The 13337-nt window shown below is 45.2% G+C and overlaps 1 protein-coding gene across 1 annotated transcript; it reads left to right on the forward strand.

Annotated features, from left to right (window-relative positions):
* The first annotated feature begins 922 nt into the window (after nt 1-922).
* Nucleotides 923-12956, forward strand: LOC140480252 (protein FAM237A-like). The gene is made up of 3 exons (XM_072574966.1): nt 923-1559; nt 11923-12300; nt 12738-12956. Exons 2-3 carry the CDS (start codon nt 11940-11942, stop codon nt 12773-12775), a joined length of 399 nt encoding a protein of 132 aa, XP_072431067.1. The 5' UTR covers nt 923-1559; nt 11923-11939; the 3' UTR covers nt 12776-12956.
* The last annotated feature ends 381 nt before the right edge of the window (nt 12957-13337 follow it).

The raw sequence follows: 13337 nt of genomic DNA on the forward strand, positions 1-13337 counted from the left end.
GAACATTGGGTGGTGGATCAGTACGGGACAAACTGGCATCAAACAGAAACTCCGAAGCAACGCGTGTTGGTATCAATGGTCCCAACGGGAACTTGCCAGCATTGAACAGTTTGCCTAGAGAAAGGATGTTTTAAAGAAAAGATCTAAAATGGAAATCTTCTGCCACGTGAAGATTAAAAGTTGCCTCTACAACGGAAAGGGCTCTGTCTCACAATGTCCCAATGGATAAAGCTTGATTTACTTCGGGCACTACAGCTCACCGATATATGTGTGGGGCTGAAATTCAGGCTGTCTGTTCCACGGGACAAGTCCAAATATTGCAACAAGTACAGCTTTGAATATTGTAGGTCATCCTGCTGTCAGCTACTGATGGGACAGGATGGATCAGGATACTTTTGTCATGCTGCTCTATCATAAAAATAAAATGAATCGCCGCAAAGTAAACAGTGTGTTCGAGTTCATTGATCTATCATCAGTTTCATTCCCGTGCTCAGGTTGGAACATCGATACACAGTCACACCAATACACTGTATTCAATCCGAAACCTGGATTTTCCTGTGGGCTACTTCTCTCCAAGTAGATGGGGGTCCTGAGGCCAAATTCCGCCGAAGCAAGCCTTCAATCTTCCCGGACCTGAGTCAGGGGAGTGGCGGGCTGCTTCACAATAAAACGACGTGCTGGACTGAGCAGAAAACCAGTCTCCCACTGGGGAGGGTCGGGGTGGGCAGTAACAGTTCGGGGCCTGACCGTTCCCTAATAGCAGAGGAACTCCGGGGGCGGGGGCAAGGGGTCTGTGTGGAAGGCACTATATTAATTCAGAGGTAGTTGCTGGAAGTGGCGGGTAAATGAAGGCCAGTGTGTTTGGCGGGATGAGCCGTGTGTGCATTGCCGAGAGCTCTCAGCCATACACGTGAAGTGCTGTAGCCCCTCACACTGTGCAGTATCCTGAACCTCCACCTATGGGCTGTAACATCTGCTGAATTTACTAACTTTCTGGGGGAGGGGAGTGGATTTGCCTTCTCGGTTCACCGACTCTCACAAGAAAATGACTGTTATTTCACACGATTTGCCATGGGTTCCTTGAATCTATAATTACGCTTTGAAATGAAAGAGATGCTGGAGGGCTGATAACCACATCAAGAAATATCTGAGAGAGGGATCTGAGAGAGGTTGCTCACTCGAACTCTTCAAAAAAGACCCTGAAAATTCCAGAAGTTCTTTCCACTGGCGGCTGGGGGCACAGGTATCAATTTTGCATGGCGTTCAGGGTGATGCAGCAGAAAACCGGATCATTTTGCGAGGCAAATTGAGAGAAATTGAGCGACACACACACACACACACACAGCCTGACGCAGAGACTGTGGGCGGACTGTGGTATATATACTCCCGCCGCGAAACGGGCTCCAAACGCCCAACTCCAGGATCCCAACCGTGCAACAGCCGAACGAAGCAACTTCTCCTGCGGTTCCTCAGCGACCAATCACCACAACAGCGTTGCTGAATCTGCTCATGTCGCCCTGATTTACAGCCAGAGAGAGAGAGAGTCGAACACTTTCAGCGTGAGTATGACTCCTGCCACGGACCACACAGGGAATTATCAGTGGTTCACTGGGCGAGATGTTCGTAAAATGAGTCTTTATTTTAAAGTGGGTACTGCAGATGCTGGAGATTAGAGAGGTGCTGGAAAAGCACAGCAGGTCAGGCAGCATCCAAAGGGCAGGAAAATCAACGTTTTAGGCAAAAGCCCTTCATCAGGAATGATTTTATTCATTTTAAAGTGTGGAGCCTTGATTCCCTGTTGTACAGGCGAGTGGAACGCCGTGGTGTTATTGTGAAACAAACTGATCCGATATGGGTCGAGGAAGGGGGCATTTGAACTCAGACCTTCTGACCCAGAAGCAGGGACGCTGCCACTTTTCTGCATGAGCCCCTCATTTGCAGTTTCGTTACAAATTGCCCATTATATTACAGATTACCCAACTTGTACTTTAATTGCAATCGATTTTCCTCAAAATTGAGGGGTTTATACCCACCAGGGAAGAACTGGCGAAGGACCATTCTTCTGTTTCACAGAGGGCCCCCGCGGGGTGACCTGTTAAAGACCTCGATTACAGCAGATGTTGTTGGACAGCTGTAGGGCCGAGGATTCCATAAGCTGGAACCAAGCCTAAGGTACAAGGTTGCGGTGAGGCCACACCTGGAGTACTCTGAGAAGTTTTGGTCGCTTATTTAAGGAATGATCTCATTTCATTGGAGGCAGTTCAGAGAAGGTTCACTGGGATGACCCCTGCTATGGAGGGATTGCCTTATGGGCTCTACTCACTGGGATTTAGAAGGTGGTGGTCTCATTCAAACATTCCGAATTCTGAAGGGGCTTGACGGGGTAAATGCTGAGAGGATGTTTGCCCCCATGGTAGAGTCTGAGGCCAGAGGGCATAATGAGAGCACCGATTTCAGACTGAGATGAGGAGGAATTTCTTCTCTCAGAGGGTTGTGAGAGTCTCCCAACTCAGTCACAGAGAGCTGTGGCGACAGAGTGCTTGTGGATATTTCAGGTCTGATGAAGGGCTCCTGCCCGAAACGTCGATTCTCCTGCCTGACCTGCTGTGCTTTTCCAGCACCACTCTAATCTTGACTCTGATCTCCAGCATCGCTGATCTCACTTTCTCCCAAATTCCTGATCAGTCGGGGAATTACGGGGGATGACAGGAACTTGGACGTGAGAAATGTCTGATCAGCCTTGATCCTAATGAATGGGGGGGGAGCAAGTTGGAAGGGCCAAACGGCCTACTCCTGTTCCTACTCCTTGTAGCTTTATGGCCAGAAGGTTAAAACTGATAAACCCAGTAGTAAATTCCAGAGAAGCTTCCTTACCCAGTGAGTGTGGAGTCTCCCTGACAACGCATATTACTGAATTCAAAGAGAGGTTAGGTAAACCCCACGGTAGGTGCAGAGGAGATTGTAAATATTGATGGGCGAGAGAGAGAAGGATGGGAGAAGGCTTCTCCAACGTCCAAGGCAGGAAACTGCCAAGTCAACCGAGTTGTTTCTGTGTTGCAAAACCACGGTTTTTAAATATCACTCTGCATCCTCACAGTGTCCGGATTTCTGCGTGTCGGTGAAAGTCTGTTTTTGTGGCTTACTCATTCTTCGTTCGCAGTTTTATGGTACGTGTTTTTGTAACGGCTGTATCGCTGTTTCACTTAAACGCATGTGAAACTGTGTCTGTCAAAGTTCCCTTGTTTATCTGGATGTGGATCGTATGAGATTGTCATGGGCTATTAACCTGACTGCTGAGAGAAAGACTAGTTCAGAGACAAAAAAAAAAACCCCTGCAGATGCGGGAATCCAAGGTAGACAGGCAGGAGGCTGGAGGAGCACAGCAAGCCAGGCAGCTTCACGTGGTGCTGAAAGGCTAGGTCCAATCCTGCATCTCGCTACCTTCTTTGACAGAAGTCACACGACGGCAGGTTATAGTCCAACAGGTTTATTTCAAACTACAAGCTTTCGAAGCGCTGCCCCTTCATCAGGTGAAGTGTACCAGGAAATCCGATACATATAGCTTGTAACTGGAAGTATCGACTTATGGTCAGGTGGTTAGTAAAGCTGGAAGTTCATCTTCCAACATCTTTTGTGCAGAGTATGTACAATACTGCCGAACAAAGTTTTATATAGAAACACGGCAGGTGGAAAATTTCAGTAGGCCATGTTAATATAGACCAAGGCAACACAGAGTTCGCGAAGTGAAACGTGGACAATGGTCTGGAATTGAAACATTAATCTCACCTTTTCTCTCTGGACAGAAATGTTTCACTTGGAGAACTTCACATCCATTAAATTCTCCTCTGATTTCAGACTTCCAACGCTGTAACTTCGTTTTTGTCCATTTACAATATCGAACCAATTTTATAATAATAGCTTTAAGTACATCAACACATGACATCCCATGAAGTTCCAAATAGGGATTTTAAAAAGTTTGAGTGGACTTGTCAGGGTAGGCGGGGAAAGGTGTCTCTACTTGTGGGAGAGTCTAAGGCATAATTTCAGAATAAGAGGTCACCCATTTAGCAAAGGAGAGGGGGGTTAGGGTTCGAGGACTTTTTTGGGACCTCAGACGGGGTGAATCCGTGAAATTCTTTCCGGCAGTCGGCTGTCGAGGTTGGACTATTAAGTATGTTCAAGGCGGAGTCAGACATTAATCAGTAAGGGAACCAGAGATGATAGGGATAAGGCAGGAAAGTGGAATTGAGAGGCGGATCAGCCATAACTTCCTTGAATGGCCAAGCAGACTCGATCGGCTGAATGGCCTACGTCTGTTCGTTGAGTTAGGGTCATGTAAATGATTATAATTCATTTTATATTTTGCATTGACAGTGCACCGGACGACTCCTATGTGTTAATCTTTGCCTCCAAGGCATGAGGATAATTAATGTCTGGCACCTTGTAGATGTTCAGAGATTTCAGTGTTGTGATCTGTGTAAAGCAGAGCCCCATCCTACACAGTGGTTGTTGAGATGTCGGTCACACAGTGAACTGTCACCGCCATTCCTTCAGTCTGAGGGGGCTCGACATTAGTTTCTGGGTTCTCATTCTCTCCATTCATTATATCGCCAGTTTAGATCTGCTGCCCCCTCCTGGTGTGCTTTGGAAGAAGTGGAGAATCACAGGGAGGACAGGTGATTTCACTCTCGCCCTTCCTGGTGATACAGCCTGGTGGCGAATCTGACCGTACCCACCCCTGGTCTCTCATGCACTTGCACCGGAGAAGTCGATGACACGATTACAAGATACAGTTCTGTGCAAATCAAAAATAAACGACCCTAAAGTTTCCAGCAGCAATATTCAATCGAAAGTCAAGTCTGCTAGTCAAATCCGTGAGGCTGTTGCATAATTTCAGAATTAAATTCCACTTTGCGGTCGAATATTCCCCGAAGCTAATTTCCACCATTTAATACAAAAACAATTCTTTGTAATGGGTTATCTTGCGATCGGCGCTTTTCTTTCGTTCAGCGTTTGGAGAGGTGTACAAAGAACACTGCTAAAACCTGGAACTGGTGGGCACCCAGGGGGATCTGATAGCCCGGCTACATAGACACAGAAGGTAATTCATAAGGCCAATGGAATTTGACACAATGTCCAGAGAGCTGGAATAGAAAAGATTAGGCATTATCTAACGCTGTACAGGTCCTGGTTAAACCAAAAGTAAAAAGTTCCAAGCGTTCCATATTTGACTGGGAAGCATTACCTCTGTCTTTGTCCCCACTGATGCTGCTGAATTCCCCTAGCACTTTCTGTTCTTACCCTTGGTTAGACCGTGCCTGTGAGTACTGTGAACAGTTCTGGACACCACCCCTCTGAAGGGAAGGCAGAGTGAATGTTACAGCACTACACATGGATTTTAAACGTTACATGGGGAAGAGTAATTGTTGTGTTCCATTGAATTTAAAAAAAGGTTGAGGAATGATTTGATTAACTTTCTCAAAATATTCAGAGGAGTAGACAACAGAGATAGAGAATAATTATTTCCATTGATTTGGGGAGTTTAGGTCGAGGGAGCTCTGTCAGAAACTAAAGCCAGACTTTCCAGTGAGGAAAGTCATTGCCTCAGGATTAAAGGTAAATGGTAAGTTTGACACCAGGTATTGGCCACCAGGTTTATTTGAAGTCACAAGATTTCGAAGAGTAGCTCCTTTGTCAGATGAATTGAGAGAGAAGCACACAGACACAGAAATTATGGGCAGAGAAATCAAGGGCAGAGGGATCAGAAGATCATACAAATGGTGTGAGTGGAATGTCAAATAATAAATCTTTGCAGGTGACCAAGGGTGTTAGATGGTGTGAGTAAAATGTCAATTTCTGAACAACATCAGACTTACTATGGACTACTCTTAAGAATCAATCTCATTCTTGAACACATACATCTCCATCAAGGACGGGTCCCCCATCTCAGTACCTCACTCTACCATAAGCCCACAGATAACCTCATGATGCTGCACTTTACTAGCTTCCACCCTAAACATATTAAAGAAGACATCCCCTACAGAGAGGTCCTGTGCATACACAGGATCTGCTCAGATGAGGAGGAATGGGATGGGCACCTAGAGATTTTGAAAGAGGCCCTGTTAAGAATAGGGCATGATGCTCAACTCAGCGATCGTCAGTTCCAACAGCAAAAAACCGCAATGACCTCCTCAGAAGACAGACACAGGATACAACCAATAGAGTACCTTTGGTCATGCAGTACTTCCCCGGATCAGAGAGACTACACCATGTTCTTCGCTGCCTTCAATATGTCATTGATGACGATGAGCATCTCACCAAGATCATCTCTGCACCTCCACTTCTAAACCTTCAAACAACCACTAAACCGTAAACAGACCATTGTTTGCAGCAAATTACCCAACCTTCAGGACAACACCAACCACAACACAACCACACAACCCTGCCACAGCAACCTCGGCAAGACATGTCATATCATCGACATGAATGCTACTGTCACACGTAGGAACACCACCCAACACGTGCGTGATAGGTACTCATGTGATTCGGCCAAATGTTGTCTACCTCATACTCTGCAGGCAAGGATACCCCAAGGCATGGTATATTGGTGAGACCATGGGGCCACTACGACAGCAGATGAATGGACACCACACCACAATCACCAGACAGGAATGTTCCCTCCCAGTTGAGGAACACTGCAGCGATCAAGGATATTCAGCCTCAGATCTTTGGGTAAGCGTCCTTCACGGTGGCCTTTGAGACACACAACAGCATAGTATCGCTGAGCAGAAACTGATAGCAAAGATCCATACCCATGAAGACAACTCAAATGTGATCTTGGGTTCACATCACTATATATGACCCCACCACACTGTTCTTATCAGTAAAGTCTTCCTTCCTGTCCTACCACCATGATAAATTGTTATGATCTCTCTAACTTAACTAGTTTGTACAGTTTTGGATTACTTAGTATGTTGGTTAGACCCTGGGCATGCGACCCTTATATCTATCATGTTATTCCAGTCAAATAAAAACCGAAAGAACTGCAGATGCTGTAAATCGGGAGCAGAGGCAGGGGTTGTTGGGGAGGCTCAGTGGGTCCAGAAAAATCAGAGTTAATGTTTTGAGTCTGGTGACCCTTCCTCTGATTTTCCTTCCCAGATGCTGGCAGACCTGCTAGGCTTTTCCAGCAGCCTCTGTTTGTGTTCCACATTATTGTGATCTGTGACACTGTAATCTTTTGCTATAACTTCCGTGTCTTATGATTCTGCCCCACTAGTTACCTGAGGAAGGAGCTGCACTCTGAAAGCTAGTAGATTAGATTACTTACAGTGTGGAAACAGGCCTTTCGGCCCAACAAGTCCACACTGCCCCGCCGAAGCATAACCCACCCATACCCCTACATCTACCCCTTACCTAACACGACGGGCAATTTAGCATGGCCAATTCACCTGACCTGCACATCTTTGGACTGTGGGAGGAAACCAGAGCACCCGGAGGAAACCCACGCAGACACAGGGAGAACGTGCAAACTCCACACAGTCAGTCGCCTGAGGCGGGAATTGAACCCTGGTCTTTGGCGCTGTGAGGCAGCAGTGCCACCATGCCGCCCACTTTTTTTTTCTTTAAATAGAGGAGGCTGTTTGACCCATTGTGTGTGTCACTGTCAACTATTTCCACGCCCACCCCTACCCCCACCATCCCGATCTCTGCTCCTTGCTCAGAGCCATGCAAATTTCTCTTTTTCATGAATATATCTCAATCTCTTTAGAAAGTTACTAGATTAGTTAGAAAGTTAGAAAGTTACTAGTACTTCCAAATAAACCTGTTGGACTATAAGACCATAAGACATTGGAGTGGAAGTAAGGCCATTCAGTCCATCGATCCACTCCGCCATTTAATCATGGCTGACAGGCATTTCAATGCCACTTACCCATACTTTCCCCATAGCCCTTAATTCCTTGCGAGATCAAGAATTTATCAATCCCTGCCTTGGAGACATTTAATGTCCTGGCCTCCACTGCACTTCATGGCAATGAATTCCACAGGGCCATCACTCTCTGACTGAAGAAATGTCTCCTCATTTCCATTCTAAATTGATCCCCTCTAATGCTAAGGCTATGCCCACGGGTCCTAGTCTTCCCACCTAACAAAAACAACTTCCCAGCATCCACCCTTTCTGAACCATTCATTATCTTGTAAGTTTCTATTAGATCTTCCCTCAACCTTCTAAACTCAAATGAATACAATCCAAGAATCCTCAGCTGTTCATCGTATGTTAGGCCTACCATCCCAGAGATCATCTGTGTGAATCTCCACTGGATGCCCTCAAGTGCCAGTATGTCCTTCCTGAGGTGTAGGACCTAAAATTAGACATAGTATTCTAAATTTGGCCTAACTAGAACTTTATAAACTCTCAGAAGCACATCACTGCTTTTATATTCCAACCCGCAATGACATTTCTTAATCATGGACCCAACCTGCAAGTTAACCTTCAGAGAATCCTGGACTAGTACTCCCAGATCCCTTTGTTCTTCAGCGTTATGAATTTTCTCACCATTTCGAAAATAGTCTATGCCTGTATTCTTTTTTCCAAAGTGCAAGACCTTGCATTTGCTCATGTTGAATTTCATCAGCCATTTCTTGGACCACTCTCCTAAACAGTCTAACTCTTTCTGCAGCCTCCCCACCTCCTCAGTACTAACTGCCTGTCCACCTAACTTTGTATCATCAGCAAACTTTGCCAGAATGCCCCCTGTCCCTTCATCCAGATCATTAATATATAAAGTGAACAGCTGGGGTCCCAACACTGAACCCTGCGGGACACCACTTGTCACTGGCTGCAATTCTGAAAAAGAACCTTCTATCCCAACTCTCTGCCTTCTGTCAGACAGCCAATACTCAATCCATGCCAGTAGCTCACCTTGAACACCATGGGCCCTCACCTTACTCAGCAGCCTCCTGTGTGGCACCTTATCAAAGGCCTTTTGGAAGTCTAGATAGATAACATCCACTGGGTTTCCCTGGTCTAATCTACTTGTTACCTCTTCAAAGAATTCTAACAGGTTTGTCAGGCATGACCTCCCCTTATTAAATCCATGTTGACTTGTCCTAATCCAACTCTGCACTTCCAAGAATTTAGAAACCTCATCCTTAACGATGGATTCTAGAATTTTACCAACAATTGAGGTTAGGCTAATCGGCCTATAATTTTCCATCTTTTGTCTTGATCCTTTCATCTGTGACTTTCCCTAACTCCAGTGACTTGTGAAAGGTCACAACCAACGCCTCTGTTATTTCCTCAGCCACCTCCCACAGAACTCTGGACCAGGAAATTTATCAGTTTTAGACCTATTAGCCTTTCTAGCACTTTCTCTTTCGTATGGGCTATCATATCCAACTCTGCCCCCGACTCTCCTTAATTGTTGGGATATTACTCATGTCTTCCACTGTGAAAACTGACACAAAGTACTTATTAAGTTCTTCAGTTATTTCCTTAGCTCCCATCACTAGCCTTCCAGTATCAATTTGAAGCGGCCCAATGTCTACTTTTCCCTCTTATTTGTTTCTTATGTATTGAAAGGAACTTTTACTATCATTTCTAATATTACTAGCTAACTTATCTTCATATTTGATCCTCTCCTTCCTTATTTCTCTCTTTGTTATCCTCTGTTTTCGTAGCCTTTCCAATCATCTGATTTCCCAGTGCTCTTGGCCACTTTATACGTGCTGTCTTTTTCTTTGATACATTTCCTGACTTCCTTTGTCAGCCTTGGCTGTCTAATCTCTTCACCCCCTGCCCCTGGAAAATCTTTCTTTTCTTTGGATTTAACCTCTGTACTCGGTCCTCAGTTACACCCAGAAACTCCTGGCCTTGTTGCTTTACTGTCTTCCCCACTAGGCTCTGCTTTCAGTTGATTTTCGTCAGTTCCTCGCTCATGCCCCTGTAATTACCTTTATTTAAGTGTAACACCATTACGTCCGATTTTGCCTTCTCTCTTTCAAACTACAGACTGAACTCTACTATATTATGATCGCTGTTCCTTTACTTTAAGATCTTTTATAAATTCTGGCTCATTACATAGCACTAAGTCCAGAATAGCCTGCTCCCTTGTAGGCTCCATCACAAGCTGTTCCAAAAAGCCATCCTGTAAGCATTCCATGAATTGTCTTTCTTTGGATCCACCGGCAACATTATTCACCCAGACTATTTGCATATTGAAGCTCCCCATGATCACCGTGACCTTGCCTTTCTGACATGCCCTATCTATTTCCTGGTACATCTTGTGCCTCTTGTTCTGGCCACTGCTGGGAGGTCTGTACATAACTCCCATTATGGGTTTTTTTGCCTTTGTGATTCCTCAACCCCACCCACACAGACTCCACATCATCTGACCCTATGTCATTCAGTGCCATAGATTTAATTTCATTCTTAACTAACAAGGCCATCCCGCCCCCTGTGCCCACCTCCCTGTCTTTTCGATAAGTTGTAAATCCTTGGATGTTTAACTGCCAGTCCTGAACCCCCTGCAACCACATCTCTGTGATGTCTACCACATCATAATCATTCACGATGATTTGTGCTGTTAATTCATCCACTTTGTTACGAATATTACGAGCATTCAGGTGAAGTGTCTTAATGTTATCCTTTTTTGTCATTATTGGAGCTATTGGAATTCATAAGATGCCCTAAGTTATCCTTCCTTTTTGCTGCATTCCTAATCTGCCCCAAGCTTAAACCCACCTGCACACATGCTATTCTGCTGCTTATCTTTCCATTTAACTCCATGCTTCCTGTCACTTTCAATTTCCCTTCCTCCCGATTCACAAGCTTAAAGTCCTACTAACCCTCCTATTTATCCTTTTTGCCAGAACACCAGTTCCAGATCAGTTCAGGTGGAGACTGTCCCATTGGCACAGATCCTCCCGGTTCCAAAACTGGTGGCAATGCCCCAATGAATGGAATCCCTTTTATCGACACCAATCCCTTAGCGTCTGCCTGATTTAGTCAGATTCTAGGTCATCCCTTCGCTGGTTATTCAGCAACTGACACTTTACTCACATTGTCTGATACCCTTGGTCACCTGCAGAGACTTTATTAGATGACACTCCTCCACTCACACCATTTCGTATGGACAGTGTGATGCTGGAAAACACACCTTTCTGTGTCTATGTGATTTCCTCTCACTTGACCTGACCAAGGGGATACGCTCCAAAAGCTTGCGATTTCAAATAAACATGCTGGATTGTAACCTGGTGTTGTGTGATTTCTGACTTTGTACCCCCCCCCCCCCAACACCAACACCAACACCAACACCAACATCTCCACAACAAACCAGACAGTGATCATGCTTTTGGTTGTCAGATGGCAAAGAGGGTGAAGTAATGGCAGGTATATGGAGAGAGGTCCAGATCAGAGCTCCCATTGAATGACAGAACAAGCTGTGTGTGGGTGTGTGTATGTGTATGTTTGAAGGGGTGGAGGGGGGCAGGTCTCTAAGGACACTGCTTCCTTTCTGTTTTTATGCTCCCACTGTTGGGGTTTGTGCTCCTCGAAAAGTATCTGATATTTTTCCAAGAACATAAAGATTAGGTTCCCTACTGTACAGAAACAGGGCCTTCAGCCCTCTGAAGAGTAACCCACCCAAACCCGTTCCCCTACCCTATAACTGGAGGAGGAAACCAGAGCAAACTCCACATAGACTATCAGCTGAGGCTGGAATCGAACCAGGGTCCCTCGTGCTATGAGATAGCTGTGTTAACCATTAAGCTACCGTACCACCCAGGTTTGAGCTTATAATCGTTACACACACAGTTAAATGAGGCATCATAGCAGCTTTCATAACAGCAATTATTAACTGTCCCATTTTATTTTCTTGCTGGTTTCAAATGCAGTCGCCTGTTTGTTTTTTGCATTGTTAGACCAGCCTGTATATAGCATGCAGTGCCTTGGCGGCAGCTTGTCCCTGATGCTGATCTGGATGCTGACGGTGGTTCTGGCCCAGAAAAGGAACACAGACCCAATGAGCCTGGGGGAGATCGACCCTCAGTGCTGGGAGAGCTCCTCTCTCGCCCTGGTCGAGATGAAGAAGCTGCGGGTCGCCGAGACGGTCAGCGGCCTCTGGGACTTCATGATCTACCTGAAACTCTCGGAGAAACCCAAACACTCCGCCTTGTTCATTGACCTGGCTCAGCTGTTCTGGGATATATATGTGGACTGTGTACTCTCAAGGTCTCATGGACTGGGCAGGAGGCAGATCGTTACGGGATATACCCTGATGTACCCACAGTACACGACAGGTAACTCATCCCATTCACGGGGCACGTTCAAAGAAATCTGTTCGGAGCTTTCAGGGTTAGTCTCGGTTTCCCCGCGTCTGTCACTGTTCTCTTTAACTCAAATCCGTTGCCTGCATTTCAACTGAACACTTTTCACTCTGTCTCCCGAGATACATGGGATAATTAAAATACCAAACTGACATTGACGGCTAGATCTAAGACATTAACAGCTGAACATCATTCCAAAGGCACACAAATGCAATTCTTAAACAAAATCCGATCAGACAGAAGGGTGTTAGAGAAAGTCGATGAACACTGCGTGCTTGCTGCTGGCAGGTCGAGATTTACAATTGGCATACAGTGATACTGTTGGGCATCTCCCTCTTTAATCACTTCTTACTGAGATGTATGACAGAGCTCTGAGATTCACGTCCATTCTGATGTTTTGTTTATTGCAGGGTTGGCACGTTCAAGTGACAAGCAATTAAAGTTCTAATGCCTGCAAATTCCCACAAGAACTTGAGTCTTCGGAATACCAACTCTCCCGCTCAAGTGAAGCAAGATTGTCTGTTCTACGCGTTGTATCAATGAGCGTGTGGATAATTATTTCTCTTTAATATTAAACAGTAGCCCTCACGTGGGTTGACGCAAACTTGTAATTAAAATAGTCTCTTTCAAAGTAGGCGTTGTAATCTAATACTTGGAGCGAAACAAAATTAATCGGAAGAGATTATTTTCTGCTGAAAATATCCTGAGTGGATAAGGGATCAAATCCATCATGAGATATCAGCCCCATTCACACAGCAATCCACTTACTACACCGTGAAGCTTTGAAACTGTTCAGACACTTTCTAATTGCAGAGACGTAAAAGAAGTTGTACTTGGTTCTGATTAGTTGTGCTTTCTTATAATATCTCAAAACGTATGAAATGTTAAATCAACTGGCCAAATCCATAACTTATTTTTTAAAATGTGATGCAAAATCACTAACGTGATGCAAAAATGATGATATAGCTTTGGTTGGAGACTATCAACTAACACCCCAGATCAAGCCCCTC

This window comes from Chiloscyllium punctatum, chromosome 8 (assembly GCF_047496795.1).
Source record: "Chiloscyllium punctatum isolate Juve2018m chromosome 8, sChiPun1.3, whole genome shotgun sequence".
Lineage (NCBI taxonomy): Eukaryota > Metazoa > Chordata > Chondrichthyes > Orectolobiformes > Hemiscylliidae > Chiloscyllium > Chiloscyllium punctatum.

Coding starts and splice junctions, on each gene's coding strand:
- LOC140480252 (XM_072574966.1), top strand. CDS start 11,940: ATGCAGTGCCTTGGCGGCAGCTTGTCCCTGATGCTGATCTGGATGCTG. Junction 12,301..12,737: donor GTACCCACAGTACACGACAG/GTAACTCATCCC, acceptor TGTTTATTGCAG/GGTTGGCACGTTCAAGTGAC.